The 22,456-nt window shown below is 45.7% G+C and overlaps 1 protein-coding gene across 1 annotated transcript in view; it reads right to left on the minus strand.

The window, feature by feature from the left end:
• Positions 1-22,456, minus strand: part of SDCCAG8 (SHH signaling and ciliogenesis regulator SDCCAG8) — a 462,443-nt gene that overhangs the window by 121,197 nt on the left and 318,790 nt on the right. Inside the window, exon 15 of the mRNA XM_033937699.1 lies at positions 16,850-16,958. Within this exon, the coding sequence (XP_033793590.1) occupies positions 16,850-16,958 (109 nt within the window). The remainder of the gene's footprint in view (positions 1-16,849; positions 16,959-22,456) is intronic.

Genomic DNA, 22,456 nt, shown 5'->3' on the forward strand with positions numbered 1-22,456 from the left:
TTTCGTCACTGGACCTGTCTTTTAAAGTGTGTATAACATACGTTTTTCAATTATGATTAAAGTATAAAGTATACCAAAAGTGTACCAAAAGTACTTAGCTTTTTAATTGACGCTAGTCGGGAGGGTGGAATCATGAATGTCCAACATGTTTCGCCCGTCTGTCTGCCAGGGCTTTATCAAGGCTCCCACTCCCGTTAAGTAACCACATTCACCAACCTCGGCGACGCATAGGGAAGGGGAGGGAGAGATGATCATTGTACATTAAAAAAAAGACCTGAAAATAAGACCTAGTGCCTATTTTGGGCCCAAAATTAATATAAGACTGTCTTATTTTCAGGGAAACATGGTAGCATTAAATTCATTTTTTAGCTGCACTATAAACACTAGTATACAGCTGCCGGGGGCAGAACAGTGCTGTGAATCCCAAACATACTTTTTAGTTACGCAGATAAATGTGTATTTACACATCTAAATGGCTTTGAAACTATCCTCCTATTTACATTTTCAGTGATCTGTTTCATTTTGTTCTCATTGTGATGTATAGTAGGACCATTATTTTGTTTCTGATAAGGAAAGCCATGCTGTTATTCTGCTCAGATATCCTCTAATCAAGCAAAAAGCAGCTCGACCGGGTGTGTGTTCTTTATGTCAATTAAACTCTAAACAGTTGGATACCTATTCCTGCCAAAGTAGCAAGATAATTTATACATTATAGTCTAAACTGTAAAAACTATACTAAAAGTCAGCTAAAAATATTTATAACATCATAAAATACAATGTTAAAATATATGAACTGCAATATGTAACAAAATTATAAATTTGCTTTCCATCATCAGTTATTAAAACCAAAATCTGCACTCAAGCTTCAACGTTTACAACCCTTGTGACATATTAGAATTCAAATCTTAATGATCAATTTGCAATGAACAAGACAGAAGTGAAAGAAATTAAACCAACCATTACATATAACAAGGCCCAATAGGCTCCCATTGCTCTTCTTAATTGCAAAACTCAAATCACATATACACAATAGGCAGTATTAAATATCAATTCACCACCCAGAAGCTCAGCAAATGACAATCATGGAAAATCTGGGGGAAAAAAATCCTAGTATATTAAGGCATAAAAAACATATATAAGAACTCTGCGTAAAAATCTAATAAAATACGTATTCCATATTTAATAGGCCAATTGTTTTCTTATATACCACCAGAATGCAGAAATTCATGGCATGAGTATTTGTTCACATCTCAGTTTTTGATTTGCTATCTTGTATGATTTAATAATTTGTATCAATTTCTATTCATATTCTATCATGCCTAATTTGTTTATACTCTATTATTCAATCAACCTTAACAGTAGACCAAAAGACATATAAGATGCTTGAAGTATTTTATCTCCTGTCGCAAAATATAGTGGGGTCAATACTGAGCCAATCTGTTAACCATATTAATTTAAATGCTGTCATCGGTGCTTAAATGAATGAATATGTTTAGCACCACTATTTTTATAGGCAGTAGTGATGAATCTATGCAAATTATGGCCACTGTGTACCAGCAATATCCATTTAGTTTAGACCTATTTTGATGGCCATTGAGTGGAGGACATTCTGATCGTTCCATTGTTTATTAGTCTCCATTGGCTTCCAATATAAGCAAGGTTCATTTTTAAATTATGTATGCACTTACTCTCAATTTTACAGGGATAGGCCCCCTCAGTACATAACATCTAGCTGATACAATGTACACTCCCTTGGATTTGGTTTAAATTTGCATTTTCCAACCTTTAAGAGAGAGTGATATAAGTCTCTAACTTTATAATTTCAGTATCAAGCAGTTAAATGATAGGGTGAGTTGCCAATTTAAATTAAACAATTATCCAATTATATATTATTCTGGAACACTTTGAAAACATTTTTATTTCAGAAATTTGTATTGAATAAGTCACTCAACCCTCCATTGCCCTAGATACCATAATTAGATAGTGAGCCCACTGGGCCAGATGGGGAAATACTTGGAGTACCTGTTAGAAAAAAAAAGTATACATTACCCTGAACTTCTCTAAGCTAGGGCAGAGTATCAAATGTCAACAAACATAAGAATAATAGTTTTATCCTAAGGTTGTTAATTCTTAGGTATTTCTAGTTTATTTTTGTAAATGCATTGAACTTTTAAAGTATATAAAGGATATTACACAAATATTTTTTATGTAATGCAATGCAATGGTTGCAGTGCCATCTAGAAATAAGGAGATCCTAAATTCTCTAAAGGGAGAACTATTCCAGCAACTGGTAACCAAATTCACAAGGAAGGAAATAGAAACAGAGAAACATTACGGTAGATAAAGGTCAAATGGCCCATCTGCAGATGGGCAGACGTCCAGTCTGCCCATCTGCAACATCCATTATCTCTTCCTCTCCCTAAGAGATCCCATGTGCCTGTCCCATGCTTTCCTGAAATCAGACACAGTCTCAATCTCCACCACCTCTACAAGAAGACTATTCCATGCATCTACCACCTTTTCTATTAAAAAAAAAAAAGTATTTCCTTAGATTACTCCTGAGCCTACCACTTCTTAACTTCATCCTATGCCCTCTAACTCTGGAGTATCCTTTCAATTGAAAAAGACTCGCCTCATGCATATTTATTTCATGTAGGTATCTAAATATCTCTATCATATCTCCCCTCTCCTGCCTTTCCTCCAAAGTATACATATGAGATCTTTCGGTCTGTCTCCATAAGCCTTATGACGTAGACCACTGACCATTTCAGTAGCCTTCCTTTGGACCAATTCCATCCAGTTTATATCTTTTTGAAGGTATGGTCTCCAGAATTGTACACATATTCTAAATGAGATTTCACCAAAGTCTTATACATCAATACCTCCTTTTTCTTACTGGCCATTCCTCTCCCTATGCACCCAAGCATCCTTCTAGCTTTTGACATCACCTTTTTAATCTGTTTGGCCACCTTCAGGTGATACTGGACCATTTATAAAAGTGCATAAAAGGAAGTAGAGCACCTATGATGTAGTAGGCAATCATTTGGCATCCAGTGACCAGCATATGATATGGTTCAGTATTAGGACACAGTAGGAGATGGTTAACTCACACCTCTCAAAAATCTGAATAAAACATTACATGCCTGTTTGTAGAACAGCAGCATCTAGTATGGGAAAGGTTAGTAGAGAATCACACAGGTGTCTAAGTAGTCTAGTGCAGTGATCTCAAATTCAAACCCTTTGCAGGGCCTCAGAAAAAATAGTTAATGTCTTATTAAAGAAATTACAATTTTGCATGAGGTTAAACTCTTTATAGTTTATAAATATTTCCTTTTGGCTAAGTCTTAATAATAATAATATTGTAATCTATAGCTAAAGAGACATATGATCAAGAAACTGTTTTATTTTACTTTTGTGATTATGATAAACATACTGAGGGCCTCAAAATAGTACCTGGTGGGCTGCGAGTTTGAGACCACTGCCCTAGAACATGGTTCTCAAGTACTTAGCAAAAGGTAGTTGGCTTACCTCAGCCAATCAGGATGTCTTGTGGTTACAGTCAAGGCGTATGTTTGGATCACTCCCTCTTCACTAGGGTTACCATATTTTAGTGTGGAAAATCCCAAACATGTGACCCGCCCTATTCTGCCTCCAATCCCACCCTGTTCTGCCCCAGCCACACCCAGTTCCTCCTCCAGTCCCAACTTTTCTTCCTCTCTCCTCCATCCCCATTGGCAACATGTCCCCCTCACTGTCCTTCAAGTTTCAATTTTATTTAAAAATTTTATAAACCGCCCAATCGGCCTTCTAGGAGTGAACATTATGTTAAAAAACATATATGGGATAACTATACATCCTTTAAAACAATAATCATTATTAAAAACATTTAAAAACAAACAGAAACAAAAAAGGGAAGAAGGGTAGAACTACAATTCATCAAGTAAGAAAGAACATACAGGGAAAAAACAAAAGGGAGGGTGTCTAAAAGTAGAATAAAACTATGTAGTCCTAAAGAGGCCATTTAGGTCTCGAAAGCATCAAGAAAAAGAAATGTTTTTAAATCTGTTTTAAAATGGTGAAGAGTTGATTCTTCCCATAAGTGAACCAGAATATTATTCCAAAAAGATGGAGCGTTGTGTGCTAATCTAGTAAGCTTTCCTATATCTGGTAGTGCTGTTCTAGAGACAGATATGTACTTTTTCATTCAGAGTTTTGGAGGATGGGAGGGGGTATAACCACTGGGGGAGTATGTGTGGTGGGTCATTACTTAATCCCTCCAGTGGTCATCTGGTCGGTTCAAGTAACTTTTTGCACTTAGACGCTTTTAAAACAGGTCTAGCTCGGAACATCTAAGTTCTGTCTAGGACATTTGTTGAGAGTAAAGCATAGTAATATAAATGTAATGTGAGCCAAGGAGGACCTAGGCCAAAGCAGGATTTGTTTGTGTAGACTATCTGTAGAGAGATCTATGCTAGCAGTATCCAAATGCCTAGGAGACTGATGGGAATTCTGTATAGGACGCTGGTTTCTGTAGCTGCCTAAGAAGTGGCTGAAAATTGCGTCTGCCTTAAGGAACAGACGCCCAACCCTGCCTAACTTGCCTGATTTTCTAACTGGCGCCCATGTCACAGGCGCCGGTTAGAGAATCGTGCCTAATCTCTGTCCATCAGCTAATCACGACAAGGAAATCCACTTGCCGTAATCAGCTGAGCGTCTGTGGCATGGATTCCTCCCCCCCCCCGAACCTGGCAGGCAGGAGGGATTCCAATTCCTACCGCCGCCACCCCCTGAACCCTCACCTGACACTGTCCGCAGAAGGAGGGATGTCCACTCCCTCCTGCCGCCACCCCTGAACCCCACTCTCCTTCCCAGTATATTCTAGGATGTACTGGGAGTGGCATAAGATTCCCATGGGCAAGATACGAAAGGCCACCCCCATGGCCTTTAGTATCTGGCCATTTTCAGGTGAAACCATGCCCACGCTCAGCCTTGGTTGAGCTTAAGTTTCTCTAGGCACCTCCCTGCAGCCGCAACAGACGCCTATAGCGTAGAAGGCCTGCTGCAGGTTTTGGGTTTTTTTAAGACAGTGTATGTCCCAATTGCCTGGTTAGACAGCAGTAGGATGCCTACTGCTGCCTACAATCAGGACACCGTTTATAGAGATTGCCCCTGAGAGTCTACAGGATTTCTTTGGCAGTTTGGGAGGTGAGAAGTGGGAGTGGATTTCAGGGCTTTGGAGGAAACTTTGTTTCTGTGCTAGAAGGTATGTATGTCTATGGTTTGTATAGACAAAATAAAACATGGCTGAGTGTATAGTTTATAGAATGCAGGAGCACAATATAGCATTAAAGGAGAAGGCAGTATCTAAGACAGTGTTCTTCAACCTTTTTACACCTATGGACCGGCGGAAATAAAATAATTATTTCGTGGACCGGCAAACTACTAAGACTGAAATTTTTTTTTTTAAACCATCGCCGCCCCGTCCCCGCGAGCTCAGTCCCACAAACCATCAGATCCCATCCGCACAAGCCTCAAATAGTTATGATTTTATATTGAACATATTTTATTAAAGTATAAAAAGAAACAATATTCTATACAATTGTCATTTTATAAATACAAATAATACAGGGCAAAGATCAATAAAACCCCTGTCTCCCCCTCCCCTTCACATATATCCCCTCTACTATCAAGAAAACTGAATAAGCCAAATTATTACAGAATGCTACACAAATATCATGCAACAGAATACCACAGTCACACATGACAGGAATGGTGTTAGGGGAGTGGAACTAGGGCAACTGCCCCCTGGTCAGAGAGAGCCCTAAGCCAGCTGGAAGCTAAAGAAGCACTGCCTGGGCTTTGCACTCCCCAGTTATGTCTAGCAAGATACATATTTTCAAATCTGATATATTTGAATCACAAGATAGAAATAAAATTATTTTTTCTACCTTTTGTCGTCTCTGGTTTCTGTTTTCATTGCCTTTTCACTCTCTTCCTGCCAGTGTCTGCCCTAAGAACATAAGAATTGCCACTGCTGGGTGAGACCAGAGGTCCATCATGACCAGCAGTCCGTTTACGCGGCGGCCCTCTGGTCTAAGACCAGCACCCTAACTGAGACTAGCCCTACCAGCGCACGTTCTTGTTCAGCAGGAACTTGTCTAACTTTGTCTTGAATCCTTGGAGGGTGTTTTCCCCTATAACAGCCTTTGGAAGAGCATTCCAGCTTTGTACCACAGATCTTCCTTACGTTTGTACGGAATCTATCCCCTTTCAACTTTAGAGAGTGCCCTCTCGTTTTCCCTGCCTTGCAGAGGGTGAACAACCTGTCCTTAGCTACTAAGTCTATTCCCTTCAGTACCTTGAATGTTTCTATCATGTCCCCTCTCAATCACCTCTGCTCAAGGGAGAAGAGGCCCAGTTTCTCTAATCTTTCGCTGTACGGCAACTCCTCCAGTCCCTTAACCATTTTAGTCGCTCTTCTCTGGACCCTTTCGAGTAGTACCGTGTCCTTCTTCATGTACGGTGATCAGTGCTGGACGCAGTACTCCAGGTGAGGGCATACCATGGCCCAGTACAGCGGCATGATAACCTTCTCTGTCTCTTCAGTTCAGCATCTGCCCCTTCCATTCACTGTCTGTCTTTCCCTGCCATCTCTCCTCCTGCCCCCCCCCCCCAATTTGGTCTAGCATCCATCATCTTCCTTCTATTCCCCTCATGGTCTGGCATCTCTGTCCTTCCCTCCCCCCTGTGGTTTTTTAGCATCTCTCTCTTCTCATTTCCTCCACTCAGATCTGATATCATTCTCTGCTCTCTCTTCCCTTTTCTTCTCTGGTCTTCCTTCTCTATTTTCTGCCTCCATCTAAATTAAATTCTTTCTTACTATTTAGTCCCGTTTCCCTCTTTTCACTGTGTCTACCCACAGCTTGTCACCCTTTTCCCTCACCCCTGCATTATCTTACTATTTTCTTCCCCCTTTATTTATCTCCTCCTTCCATCCAGTATGTGTTCTTTCCCCACTTCCATTCAGCATCTGCTCTCCCCTCTCAACTGACATCCATCTGTCTTCTGCTCTCTCTCCCTTCTTCTCACTTCCATTATCTGTCCCTTTCTCTTTCTCATCTCCTCCATTCCATCATCTTCCCCTTTTCTCTCTCTCACCCCCCATCTTCCATCATCTTCCCCCCTTCCCCTCACCTTTGCGGGTCACTTTCTTTCCCCTGAGGGTGGCTCATGTCAGAGGGGAAGCTTTGGCCGAGCAGAATCGCTTGCAAGGAACAGTGGAACTTACTTGATTGATGTTGATGCTGGGGCCTGTTGCCGTTTGAAGGAAAAAAAAAAAGTGACCTGCAAAGGCGAGAGGAAGGGAAACCTCCAGGACAGCTGCTCTTTGCCCTCCTTCAGCGGCCCAAGAGTCCAGACCAACAGCGGCAGCTCTGTGTACTTTTAACTTTGGCACAGAGCTGCCCCTAAGCAGTAGTTTAGCGCGGTTTCATGAGGCAGCCTCGGGGCCTTTGCTAGGCCGGCCCACATCGCATCATCGAAGCGGGCCGGCCTAGCAAAGACCCCGAGGCTGCCTCATGAAACCGCGCTAAACTACTGCTTAGGGGCAGCTCTGTGCCGAAGTTAAAAGTATACAGAGCTGCCTCTGCTGGTCTGGAGGTGCGGAGACAAGGCAGGAGGCAAACGCGGTGGAAGGCAGGAATCCCGGCACAACGACTGCAACAGGAAGTTGCAAGTCAGCTGACGCCGGCCTTTCGTTGCGGCGGGGACCGAATCCTTTGCGGACCGGCAAGATTTTTTTGCGGACCCGCACCAGTCTGCGGACCGGCGGTTGAAGAACTGTGATCTAAGATAATAAAACCTTAAGCGTGCATGAGCACTCCCATCTGCATGTTCCATTTTCCGTGAGCTATAGGGCCCCGCGGGCAAGAGTGCGCATGCGCGCTTCTACTCCCTCCCTCCCTGTAACTTCGCCGCCGTTGTGGCTCCCTCCCCCCCGTGCACCCTTTCCCGGCGCACACAAGAATCTCTCTCTCTCTCTCCCCCGAAGTGGATGTCGGCTGCGGCAGCTGTCGGCAGCTACAGGCCGCGGCAGCCGAGCCCGGAGCCAGTGTAGATGGCTGAAGCCCGGCTGGAGGAGGACGAGGAGGAGCTGCGAGAGCTCCGCAGAGGCAGGAGGTGATGGATTCGGTGGAGGGAGTGGGAGAAGGGAGAGATGTTGGACTCAAGTGAGGAAAGGAGAGAGAGACAGAGACAGATGGATGAGAAGGACAGAGAGGCTACTAGGGGGACCAGGAGAGATAGTAGGGGATAGGGAGAGATAGACTTCAGGGAGTGTGAAGGGGGCAGGAGAGAGAGATGGTCTTGGGGAAGGACAGAGGGGAACAGGAAAGGGAAAAATAGCAAAAGGGGTGAAACAAGGTCAGAGAGAGATGGTAGAGGGTGTGAAAGGGGGAAAGGGAGAGATGGAAATGGTAGGACCACTACTGCTTCGGGGCACTGAGGGAGGAAACGTTGGTACGTCAGGGCTGCTGCTGCCGCCTTGGGTAAGTAAAGACCCTGTCAGGTGATAAATGCAATGGAGGATCTATAATGGGCAAAAGGGTACAAAGGAAATGGTGAAAGGTGAGGTGGTGGGACTGGGCTCAGTGGGAGGCAGTGCATGATAGAGGTGGGGCATGGGTGGGGTCAGAATCAGGGTCAGGGTATAGGTGGGACTCTTCTAGCACCCGTTACTGTAATGAATGTAACAGGCTAAAACACTAGTATTTAATAAGCAGATAGCAGAGAAGCAGTTGTCACAAACATCCCTCTGAGCGGAGGTCAGTCTCAAGTTGCTCAATAGAGCTGATCTGGTCAGCTATTGTGCACCAGATCTTCCTGTATGCTCTAGGGGCAAAACCAGCGCAGGAAGGATTGATTTAGTAAAGGCATCCTTTGTGGATGTCAGGAGGTTGGGTGAACACAGAGTCGAAGGGTTGTAGTGTACTGATTGTTTTAGTGAGGTCATCGTGAGAGAATGGCTCAAAGTGACTTAGGGTTTCAGATCTTGATTCTCTATCTGGGTAGGGGTCGTTTTGGCTGTGAGCATATAAGGTTGATTTTGGAAGAAAATGGAGAGGGTTTCACTGTCTAGGTTGTCTAGGCAATTTAACAGTGCAATTGAGACAGAAAACAAATATATTTATCAAGCAGATAACAGGAAAGAAATATATTTACCATGCTAACTGCACTAATGAGGTTTAAGCAGGAGCAGGATTTGTTTGTGTAGACCAGTGTTTTTCAACCTTTTTACACCCGTAGGCCGGCAGAAATAAAAGAATTATTTTGTGGACCGGCAAACTACTAAGACTGAAATTTAAAAAACCCATTTCCGCTCTGTCTCTGCGAGCTCGGTCCCCGCAAATTAAACGTAAACCGACAACAAGCGAAACAAAGCACTACACTCAATAGAAGGAACTAATTTTCTTTTACTTTTTTTTTAAATTAGAAAGCTGAAAGATCCCAGGGCAATTGAAATTACGACCTCAGCAGTACTAACGGGGACATACGACACATGCTTTCCTCTCAGTGACCGCTTTTTTTTTTTTTTTTTTTTAATGACATTCAACGCTCTGCCCAACCTGCCAAAGTGGGACATACCATTTCCCGGAGATGGGAAGTGATCAGAGCCATGGACGCATTTAGGAAGAGAAGAGAAACGTCTACCAAATGCATCTAAGCTCTTGCACGAGCAGCCCGAGCCGCAGCAACTAACTGCCATGTACGGAGGCGCTTGGTAACCATGCGGTTACCGCCTCCAGGGCAGACTGGGGTGGGGGAAGGGAGAGAGCGAGGGGTGGCAACAACCGAACCTTCCAGAAGAATGTCCCCTCATAGCACACTCACCACAAACACCCAAAATGAGTCTTCTTCACTCCGGCCGAGTTGCAAGTCCCACCGGTGGTCGCCATCTTGGCTGACTGACGTACCCGACATTCAATTCTTCAAACCTCAACGTGTATAACGTCATAGCTACGAAATGCCGGGAGGAGGAGAAGGCATGGCAAGAACAGGCTCACCTGCCCCCTCCCCTCTACCTTGACTGGCTGACAGGCTAGGCAGATGCTGCGCTTAAGTAAGTGTGTAGCTCCTTCTAGATTCAAAGTTCAAAAGACTGGGAAGGGGAGGAGGAGGCGTGGCAAGAACAGGCTCACCTGCCTCTCTCCTCAACTGTAATTGGTTGATAGAATTGACAGACAGTGCATGTTTGTAAGAGTTTAGCACTTAAATGAACAGCTAGTGTAAAGCTCGGGGACACGCCAGATACTACTTAACTAATCTGATCTCGCCAGCCCTGTGCGGACCGGCAGGAAATTTCTGCGGACCGGCACCGGTCCACGGATCGGCGGTTGAAGAACACTGGTGTAGTATATCTGTAGAGAGATCTTTGCTGGCAGTGTCCAAATGCCTAAAAGACAGAGTCAACAGGATTTCTCTGGCAGTTTGGAAGGTGAGAAGTAGGCGTGGGGATTCAGGGCTTTAGAGGAAACTGTTATACCAGTGTATTTCTACTAAGACACGCTCACTGTAAAATTAACATATCTGTATTTAAGGCCTTTTCTTTTCCTTTTTATGTATGAGTGATTCTTTGAAGGTTTCAGTACAAGATCCTTTATCTGAAATCCTTGGGACCAGGCATATTTCAGTTTTTGGAACTTTTCAGATTTTGGAATGGTAATGTTAAGACAAAAAAAGACAGATCATAAGACTACAAAATTGTCACCAGAATTTTTTTAAAAAAGGCAAACATTAAACATATCAAGCACCTCAAAACTTCAAGCACTTCAGACACAAACATGTTCCAAACTATGGTATTGTAGCAATACCTTCAAGCATAAAAGAAGTGTCATATTTCGGTTTCTGGAGCTTTTCAGTTTTCAGAATTTTAGATAAAGGATCTTGTACTTGTAATACCTACTAAAACCTAAAAAGAAAAGCTCTGAAAAACAAATAAGTTAATTTTGCAATAAGAATGTTGTCGTGTCTTGGACTCGTCCTGCAATTTGCCATCTGCCTGGAAAACGCAAGCCGAGTGAATTGGTCACTCGGATCGCCATTAGTTACTTCCAGTCTCCACCAGTCGCACAGCTCACTACCAGTCATGGTGGAGCACTCCTGTCCCTCCTGGACTCTCCGGTCATTCCAAGCTCTTCCGGTCGCTACCATTTATACAGTTCATTACTGGTCACAACCAGTGAAGTTGGAGCACTATGATCCCTCCTGGACTCTCCAGTCATTCCAAGCTCTACCAATCACTACCGGCTACAGAGTTCAAGTCAAGTAGCCAGTCAAGTTGGACTTACTGAGGATTAGGTGAGATGCCAGCTAGAGAATGACACGGTGACTGTTACCTGTGGCTAGCTGCGGGTAACCTGCAGGAATGGGGGGAAAAAAATCAACTGGTTGTCGCGGTTATGGGAACAAGTCCATTCCCCGCTCCGTGGAGCGGTAAATGGCCTTGTCCCCATAGTAAAGGATCTGCCATGAGTTGCCTCCCTTCCTACCCCTCTGGGTCAGCAGCCTTCCTCGCGATTGTGGGTGCAGCAGCAGTCCCTCCCTCACGAGTCCAGCAGCCACTTTCCCTCCCTATCACAGGTCCAACAGTCCCTCACCCTCGTACCCTCCCTCCTGATTGTGGGCGGCAAAAAACCCCAAAACAACAAATCTGTGAAGCTCGTGGGTCGGTCCCTTCACACTTTCCGGGGCATGCCTACCAGCCTCTTAGAAGCTTCCTGCACGCAGGGCTGCTCCGACCGGAACCTTCCTGCCTCCGTCTGATGCAATTGGTGTGGTGTACAGTTGAGTTCAGTAGATTTTGGGTGGGTTTTGAAACAGCTCATCATACACCATAAGAGGATTATGGTGAAATGTGTACTTAGACCTTTTATGTGAGTTCATTACAGTGCCCCCCCTATGGTGCCTCACTGCTCTGCTTGGATGTCTGTGTTGCCAGTCTAGTACAAATGCATCCTCCTACATCCAGACTTGACATGTGTGAGTTTTTCATTTGGATGTGGGTTTTTTTTTTTTTCAAATATGGTTCAAAATGACTGACACACAGGTCCATATTCTATAAACGGTGCTTTAAGTTAGGCACCTAAGTCCAAAATGCTGTTTAAAAGCAGACTTTAAAAATCAGCACCAGAATCACGCCTTCAGAGGTGCTTTATGATACCTAACATCACTGTAGGCATGGCTAATGCTGGAAGAGGCATTAGGCATCATAAAGTGCCTCCGTAGGTGTGAGTCATGTAAAAGGTAGGCATCAGAAATGTAGGCCCTGAAAACCCTGGCCTACATTTCTGGCACCTACCTTTCCTGAAGGCATGATTCAATAAATGGCACTGTCATGTGACTGTTGGCTTTTAAGGTGGCTGCCAACAACAGCGCCATTTATAGAATTTGGGCCACAGAGGACAGATGCACAGAGCACAAACACATTCATTTTCAAAAAAACAAGATGGATATTTTTTGTGCATCTTTCGCAAAACATCTAAACTCAGATTTAGACATCATATTGAAAATGACCCTCCACATCTAGCATTCATCCTCAACCCAATTCTCTGGTCACCCAATTGGCACTATTTTCCTTTGGTAAAATCATTTTGCCTCTGACCTTGCAACCTGTTGGATTCTAGGAAGTTTACTATCCTTTCCTTCAGAAGAGCCTCTATTACTTTTCCAACCAATGAAGTGAAATTTACCAGCCAGTACTTTCCCACTTCTTCTCTGTCATCACTTTTGTGAAAAGGGACCACATCTGCTTTTCTTCAGTTCCTTGCAACCTCTCCCACCTCCAAGGAATTGTTAAAGAAATCTTTAAGAGGACCAGCCACAATATCTCTGATCTCCTTCAATACCCTGGATGGATCTTGTTTGGTGCCATAGCTTTGTTCACTGTCAACTTTCTTCCATAAATGATGCAAAATCTACTCAATTCCCAGTATATACCTTTGTCAACAACCAAGGTCCTTCTCCAGGATTTTATTTCATGAACATAGACGTATTTATTTAGCATGTCCATCATCACTTTCATCACTCTCCACATAGAATTTCTCAGCATCTTTCTATCTCACAATTCTATTTATAGCCTTGCTCCTTTCTCCAATATACCTGAAAAAGTCTTGTTGCTTCTTTTTTACCTCTCTAGTCCTATTTTTCTTCCACCAATGCTTCTTCCAGTCATATTTCTTTGAGTATTATCTAGTATTCTTTTCTATATTCTTCTTGCATTCTGTATTTCATGAACACCACCTCTATAGCCTTTATTTTTTTTCAGCTACTTTTTTGGAGAATGATATACCGTATTTTCTCGCATATAACGCGCGCGTTATACGTGTTTTTACAAACCGCGCATAACCTTGCGCGTTATACCGTTAGCGCGTTGTACAAAATTTTTTTACATAGTTCCCCCCTGACGTACGATTCACCCCCCCCCCCCCCGCAGGACCGCTCGCACCCCCACCCCGAAGGACCGCTCGCATGCACTCCCACCCGCACCCCCACCCTGAAGGACCGCTTGCACCCCCACAGCCTCCCGACCCCCCCCCCCATCATGTAGAAGCTCCTACCGGTGTCCTGCTGCTTCCTCTTGGCGGTCCCGGCCCTTCTGTGAGCCCTGCGCCTGCACTGCTTCCTCTTCCGGCGGTTCGCCCTTTCTCTAACGTCAAGCCCTCTTACCCCGCTGACTCCCCGACACGATCGGGTCAAGAGGGAGCTCAAGCCCTCTTGCCCCAGCCAACTGCGGCACCCTCGACACGATCGGGGCAAGAGGAAGCTCAAGCCCTCTTGCCCCCCCCACCCCCGACACGATCGGGGCAAAAGGGAGCCCAAGCCCTCTTGCCCCGCCGACTCCCCAACTCCCCAACAATATCGGGCCAGGAGGGAGCCCAAACCCTCCTGGCCACGGCGACCCCCTACCCCCACCCCGCACTACAGGTTGGGCCCATGTGCCTCAGGCCCTGCCCCCAGGAGGGACCTAAGGCTCCCGGGCCTATTCTGATTGGCCCAGGCGCCTTAGACCCCACCAGTAGGCGGAGCTTTGGGACGGATGGGCCAATCCGGCCTCATTCCGTCGTTTACTGCCTGCCGAACAGGCAGGTTTGGCTCCCGTCTGTCTGGCCAACTACACAAAGGTACGGGGAAGGGGGGTGGGGGTGTCGTGGGGGTCGGCCAGGGGGGTCGCGGGTCGGCTGGGGGGGCGGGTCGGAGGTTCTTGGGGGGGCGGTCGTTGGGGGGAGGAGGGGTTTGCGTCGAGGGCAGGAGGGCCTGGGATCCCTCCTGCCCGTAATGTAGTGCGGGGTGGGGGTAGGGGGTCGCCGTGGCCAGGAGGGTTTGGGCTCCCTCCTGGCCTGATATTGTCGGGGAATTGGGGAGTCGGCGGGGCAAGAGGGCTTGGGCTCCCTTTTGCCCCGATTGTGTCGGGAGGGCAAGAGGGCTTGAGCTCCCTCTTGCCCCGATCGTGTCGGGGGTGCCGCGGTTGGCTGGGGCAAGAGGGCTTGAGCTCCCTCTTGCCCCGATCGTGTCGGGGAGTCGGCGGGGCAAGAGGGCTTGACGTTAGAGAAAGGGTGAACCGCTGGAAGAGGAAGCAGCGCAGGCGCAGGGCTCACGGAAGGGCCGGGACCGCCAAGAGAAAGCAGCAGGACACCGGTAGGAGCTTCTACATGATGGGGGGGGGGCGGGAGGCTGTGGGGGGGCGAGCGGTCCTTCAGGGTGGGGGTGCGGGTGGGAGTGCGTGCGAGCGGTCCTTCGGGGTGGGGGTGCGAGCGGGTCCTGTGGGGGGGTGGTGAATCGGACATCGGGGGGGGCATCAGGCTTTCAGGGTGGGGACAGGACTTCAAGGGGGAGAGGAGAGTCGGGGCGGGTGAAAGGAGAGTCGGGGTGGCCAGAGGAGAGTCGGGGCAGGCGAAAGGAGAGTCGGGCAGCATGCGCGGTATACGGGTGTGCACGGTATATAAAAATTTCTGTACATAAATTTGTGTTTTCCGCGTGCTATATCCGTGTGTGCGTTTTACACGGGTGCGTGTTATCTACGTGAAAATACGGTAAATTTCCCTATTCTTTTGCTTTTGGGGCCATTTTATAAGATTGGCATTCCTATGCTGCCACACAGAGGAACGTATCTCATTTTCCTCTGTTCATAATTTGGAAATTTTTGTTTGTAAACTGAAATTTCCTGCTGGATGTTTCCAGTACATGGATGTTCATCTCACTTGTATTTTACATACAATACATATGAGATGGATGTCCATTGGTGATGTTTTGACTTGGATAACCTTCCTAAATGTACTTATTTTAAAATTTAAACACTGCCTAAACCTAGGTGGTTTACAAAAAAGACATACATAATATTACAACAATACAAGGACAAAACACATTAATTGGATGATTTAACAGAAAGAATAACCTATTCTAACTTTCTAAAGTGAAACAAAATATTATGAATATGCACAGAGCAAATTTTTCAATTTGCTTTTTTGTTTATTTAAGCTTTTATTCTGTGATTTTCAGATTTTTTTTCAATGTTACATGTATTTGTTTTAATGAAAAAAATGCATGAAACAACTTTTAATGCATGCTAGTCAACTTTAACGTGTTAATTTATAGATAAGTGTTGAAGATAAAGAGTCATGGATTTGATATACAGTAAAACACTGGATTGCAAGTACAGTAGTACCTTGGATTACGAGTACAATCCGTTCCAGGAGCATGCTCGTAATCCAAAATGCTCGTTTATCAAAGCGAGTTTCCCCATAGGAAATAATGGAAACTTGCTTTGATGCGTTCCACCCCCCGAGAACCGGCATTGCTCCCCTCGAAGGCCCCCCCCTGCGATCAGGCACCCCCCCTTGCGATCCGGCACCCCCCCTGCCTCGAACCGGCACACCCCCCGCCACGATCCGACCCTCCCGACACGATTGGGCACCCCCCGACACGATCCGACCCCCCGACACGATTGGGCACCCCCCTGACACGATCCAACCCCCCCGACACGATTGGGCACCCCCCTGACACGATTCGACATACCACCCGACACAATTGGGCACCCCCCCGCCGCTTCATACCCTCATCTGGATACTCTTGAAGATCGGCCGCCTCGTCTGCTGGGCCTTGAGCATCTGAGCATGCTCAAGGCCTGCGAGTTCACGTTTCCGAGGCACCGATTTTGCAAATGTTTTGCTCGTCTTGCAAAACACTCGCAAACCGGTGCACTCGTAAACCGAGGTACCACTGTAACTTGGTATTCAAGTGTTTTGCAAGACAAGCAAAACATTTTATTAAATTTTAACTTGATAAACAAGCAATGTCTTGCAATACAAGTACATACAGTATACATGCGTCACATCATCACAACTGAGCTGATGGTTCTCTCTCTCTGACGCTGTGGGAGTGTAATGACTGTTCTAAATGAGCGAGGTCTTGCAATACAAGTACATACAGTGTTTTGTATTAAAGCTTTTGGATTGTGGAATGAATCGTCTGAGTTTCCATTATTTCTTATGGGGAAATTTGTTTTGATATACGAGTGTTTTGGATTACAAGTATGGTTTCAAAATGAATTATGCTCGCAAACCAAGGTTTTACTGTATTGCCTTTCTATGATACAACCAAAGTGGTTTACATTTATTATTACATGCAGGTCCTTTATCCCTAGTGGGATCACAATCTAAATTTTCCTTGGCATGCACTAATTTGTTTAAGACACGCTAACAAACTGAATGCATACTAACAAATTATGCATCCTTTCAAAATGTAATAAGCTTAGGGTTAAAAGAATCTCTGTACCAGAATTAATAATGTGACCTACCTGTTTTTACCAGTAATCTGCTCCAGTTTTCTTGCCAGTGTCTGGCATTCTTCTTTTAATTTGGCTATAAATGTATTCTGGGATGTCAACAGTGAGTCCAGCTCACCTACTGAAAACAGATATAACAGAGATACATTTAGAAACAAATTTTCATTTCTAGCTTTGCTATAAAAATGACCTTCCTTAAAATAGCTCCTATCATATTATCTGAACATTGAGACAGCAGATTAATTTTTTTCCCCATCTAATTCTATCCTTTACCTTTCATTCAACTTAAATTTCCATAATTTTTAGGATTTTTCTGCCTTTTTAAAAAACTTAATCTACCCTTTCCTCAGTATACAATATGTTCATAAATTATGGACAGCCATTTAAATGTCAGCAGATTAACCTCTGAAATAATAACAATGACCCTATGAATCAGACCAATAGACCAGTATAAAGCCTCTGTGCCTTGAATATTGGCACTTAATCACATAAGTGTCGACTCTGCCCCCGGACTACCCACATCAAAGCTGGCTTTCAGTTTAGCAGTTAGTGTTATTTAGTAGCACTAACCACTTAAATGCTGCTGGATATCAGTGAGCATGGGTGAGAAGTCCCAACATCGGCCACTGAAGGCGCATCACCAACTTCAACATTACAGCAGCAGTACAAGGTGGAGGGGAGCTGCTTGGGCACCAAATTTCTTTGGCTGCTAGGGCTTTGGCATCCCTGCCAGCCATTTAATGGGGTGCTGCAGGTGCTGCATGGCCTCAATGGGGGAATGTCCTTAAGGAACCCCTGCCTTGTACTACCCACTCTTTCACATTCCCCTATGAGGAAAAGCTAAAGACTTGGGGCTCTTTATCATAGAGAAGAGATGGGGTGATATGATAAAGATCTTGAAAATCATGAGTGGAGTGGAATGGTTAGACATAAATCACTTATTTGCTGTTTTCACATGTACAAAAATTAGGGAGAATGAAATGAAGTTTATATTAGGTAGCACACTTAGAACAAATGAGAGAAAATATTCCTTCATTTCATACATAATTAAGCTCTGGAATTTCTTGTCAAAAAATGTGGTAAAAGATAGCGGGGTTTAAAAAAAGCTTTGGATTAATTCCTAAAAGAAAAGTCCATAAAACATTATTAAGTGGACTTAGATTTCCCACTGCTTATCCTAGGAATAAACAATTTCCCATAGGACTCTTTTGGGATCACCAGATATTTGTTACCTGGACTAGACATAGTTGGAAACAGGATAATGCATTTGAAAGATCTTTGATCTGTCCCAGTAGGGTAATACTTATGTACCTATGCCAATAAGAGTGAATTTTGGTCTAAAATTTTACAACATATTCAGTTAAGAAAAAGTGCAGAGCTATGTCTTTAGGATGTATACTTTTGAGGGCAGGGTAAGAAAATGATCTCCATCAACTAGAGAAAGACCTTCAGGTAATAATATGTGATATCATCAAGATAATAAAAGAGTTTGACAAAATGCCAAAAAGACATTAAAGTGTAAAGAAAAAATTATAACCAGTAAAAACAAAAGGAATAAAGCCTTACCTAGAATATTGTGCTTAGTTCTTGAAACTGTACTACTACAATCATACAGACTAGCTACAGTCATCCTGTAAAAGGCTATCACACAGTTCCTCATAGCCCTTCTCCCTCACGCTCCTGACTTAGCATATCCAAAAACCCATCAATAAACACAATACACTATGACCTAAGTTCAAAGAGATAGCCTATTTCCTCTCTGTCCTCGGAATCACTAACTGCACCCATGCGGCCTGAAGCCCCCCCAATTTGAAATGTTGGGTAATCGAGAAATTGCCTTTCACCCAGAGAAGAGGAGACATCAGAAGAGTGTTGTGGCAGAAGGAGCAACAGTGGATCAATCGATTACAGACTTTGGAACCGTTGGGTCTAAATACAGTTTATGAATGGCAACCTTTTTTCTGAAATTGAGCATTATCATTCAACTTTTCATTTTGTGATCATTTGGTGGTTTTGTTATATGCCGTTGTTTAGCCTATCACGCATCACGTTTTGTGATGACGTCATGACGCCCGGTTCGTTTTGTTTTTATTTGAACCGGGCGCGTCTCACAGTCCCAGCACCATTTTGAGAGGAGCCGGCTTCACTACCATTGGATTGTAAGAAGCAAGGAGACATTTGAAGATGGCATATATCCCCTGAAGTAGCCCTTTCCAGGCGAAACAGAAAGTCTTTTCTGTCGGGATTAGGAGTTGAAAGCCTCTTTTGAAATTTCACACCTTCAGATGAGTGTATTCTTTCCTTAATTGTGATTTTGTGCTCCATGCCTCCAGAAACTACTTACATAAGTGAAACTGAGCTGTAGCCCTCGCTATTAATTTAGTTAAGTTTGGGATTCTGGTCTTCAGTGTTTGACACGAAAATTCTAAAAAAGCTTTTGAAAAAATAAGACTTTGTATGAATGGAAACGAGTGATTTAATTACTTATATATATGTATGCAGAGTTTTTTTATAAACCCGTGATGATGTGTTGAGGGCTGGGTACTTGTGTAGTCCCAACCTCCCACAATTGAGGTTTATTTTTCTCCGTTTGATTATGATTTTTCATATAGTTTACGTTATGTCAGCACTTTTTGTATACATGGCCTGAATGTGTCCCTGCTATTAACTACATTCTACAATACGACTTTCATCGTTAAACATCAACAACATGCTAACAAATGAACAGACCAGTATATTTTCCTCAATCCAAACCCACCTACCCCATCCTTCCCTCCTCCAGAAGACATGCCACTTCACATTGTTGCTTCACAACACAACTTTCTAGTCCACAATAATGGTTAGTTCAAAACTCCACTACAAACTTTTGATGTCAGGGTATTATAAAATGGTAACCAGCATTGACAATAAAACATTCCTCTCTGGGAGTCTAAGTTTACAATAGTTTGATATAAAAAAGCCAGTAGTATCATCAAAGCTCACCAGTGAGATAGCGAAGGCAGATTTGGAATTAACCAGCATTGCAATATGCTTTTCCTGCCCATCAATACAATACATTTAATAAATGCCTTACTAGCTGGATGGGCCAAATGCACTGCACGTTTAGTGTAAACACGAGACTGGGATGTAAACGCCAGGTACAATTCCAAATCCTGGCTATATGAGAGAACACAGTTATCCAAAATGAGAAAATCTGCGGACACTCCCAAAACATATGACCCAAAGTAGTGTGCAACATTGCACATTTGATACATTGGTCTGTCAGGCATAAATGTTCTTGAAATGCTCTACTCAGAGCAAAATAGGCTCATAGTATAAACTTATAATTTCTCTCTTTTTCTATGGCCTGTGAAGGGAGTGCCCCACCTCACCACAGACCTATTTTGAGCATCTCTTCTGTGACAGAAACTTTTAAGTCTTGAGTCCATCTGTAAGCCAACACAGTACAGTTTAACTCCCCGTTGAGTTTTTGCAAAAATTTGTGGTGAAACCTCAATGGTATTTGAATCTGTGCTGTTAAACATAAGGCTTCAGGTAGTTTCTCTTCCTCTGCCAAAGCTTGTGCAGACAAGGATGGCACATAATAACTAAGTTGCAAGTAAGAAAACCAATCTCCGGGTGATAAGTCATATTCCACTTTTAGAGCACTTTTAGATAAGTCATATTCCACTTTTAGAGCAATTTCCCTTGTTGTGATACTACATGAGCTATGTACTTTAAGCTCTTGTAGGTCCAGCCCCGAAAAGAGGCTTGATGCATACCTGGAATAAAATCACCATTACCTACAATGGGTAGACATGGGGTTATAGTACAAGATATTTGCTACAATTTACATAATCGTTTCCAAGTAAATCTCTTGGCTGGCATGAAGACTTCGACCCCTGCCAGCTGTAACTGAACTTTCTTTTAGCACTAATCCTTCATTTTATATACCGCATCATTCCTGAAAAAGAAGGCTCGATATGGTTTACATTAAGACTTTGCACAGTATATTACTTTTTTTAAAATTGTATGAATTATACTATTTAAAAAAAACTACCGTATTTTCACGCATATAACGCGCGCGTTATACGCGTTTTTACCTACCGCGCATACCCCTCGCGCGTTATATGCGTGAGCGCGGTATACGAAAGTTTTAAAACATAGTTCCCACCCCGCCCGACGCCCGATTCACCCCCCCAGCAGGACCACTCGCACCCCCCCCCCGAACGACCACTCGCACGCGCTCCCACCCGCACCCGCATCCACGATCGGAGCAAGAGGGAGCCCAAGCCCTCTTGCCCGGCCGACTCCCCGACGTCCGATACATCCCCCCCCCCCGGCAGGACCACTCGCACCCCCACCCCGAAGGACCGCCGACTTCCCGACAATATCGGGCCAGAAGGGAGCCCAAACCCTCCTGGCCACGGCGACCCCCTAACCCCACCCCGCACTACATTACGGGCAGGAGGGATCCCAGGCCCTCCTGCCCTCGACGCAAACCCCCCTCCCCCCCAACGACCGTCCCCCCCCCAAGAACCTCCGACCGCCCCCCCAGCCGCCCCGCGCCCCCCCTGGCCGACCCCCACGACCCCCCCCACCCCCCTTCCCCGTACCTTTGGAAGTTGGCCGGACAGACGGAGCCAACCCGCCTGTCCGGCAGGCAGCCAACGAAGGAATGAGGCCGGATTGGCCCATCCGTCCTAAAGCTCCGCCTACTGGTGGGGCCTAAGGCGCGTGGGCCAATCAGAATAGGCCCTGGAGCCTTAGGTCCCACCTGGGGGCGCGGCCTGAGGCACATGGTCGGGTTGGGCCCATGTGCCTCAGGCCGCGCCCCCAGGTGGGACCTAAGGCTCCAGGGCCTATTCTGATTGGCCCACGCGCCTTAGGCCCCACCAGTAGGCGGAGCTTTAGGACGGATGGGCCAATCCGGCCTCATTCCTTCGTTGGCTGCCTGCCGGACAGGCGGGTTTGGCTCCCGTCTGTCCGGCCAACTACCAAAGGTACGGGGAAGGGGGGTGGGGGGGTCGTGGGGGTCGCCAGGGGGGTCGCGGGTCGGCTGGGGGGGCGGTCGGAGGTTCTTGGGGGGGGCGGTCGTTGGGGGGGAGGGGGGTTTGCGTCGAGGGCAGGAGGGCCTGGGATCCCTCCTGCCCGTAATGTAGTGCGGGGTGGGGTTAGGGGGTCGCCGTGGCCAGGAGGGTTTGGGCTCCCTTCTGGCCCAACTACCAAAGGTACGGGGAAGGGGGGTGGGGGCGTCGTGGGGGTCGCCAGGGGGGTCGCGGGTCGGCTGGGGGGGCGGTCGGAGGTTCTTGGGGGGGGCGGTCGTTGGGGGGGAGGGGGGTTTGCGTCGAGGGCAGGAGGGCCTGGGATCCCTCCTGCCCGTAATGTAGTGCGGGGTGGGGGTAGGGGGTCGCCCTGGCCAGGAGGGTTTGGGCTCCCTCCTGGCCCGATATTGTCGGGGAGTCGGCGGTCCTTCGGGGTGGGGGTGCGAATGGTCCTGCCGGGGGGGGGGGGGGAGATGAATCGGACATCGGGGGGGGGGGGGTGAACGGAGAGTCGGGACAGCGCACGGAGAGGCGGGGCAGTGCACGGAAGTCAGGGGGGTGAACGGAGAGTCGGGACAGCGCACGGAAAGTCAGG

This window comes from Geotrypetes seraphini, chromosome 3, assembly GCF_902459505.1.
Source record: "Geotrypetes seraphini chromosome 3, aGeoSer1.1, whole genome shotgun sequence".
NCBI lineage: Eukaryota > Metazoa > Chordata > Amphibia > Gymnophiona > Dermophiidae > Geotrypetes > Geotrypetes seraphini.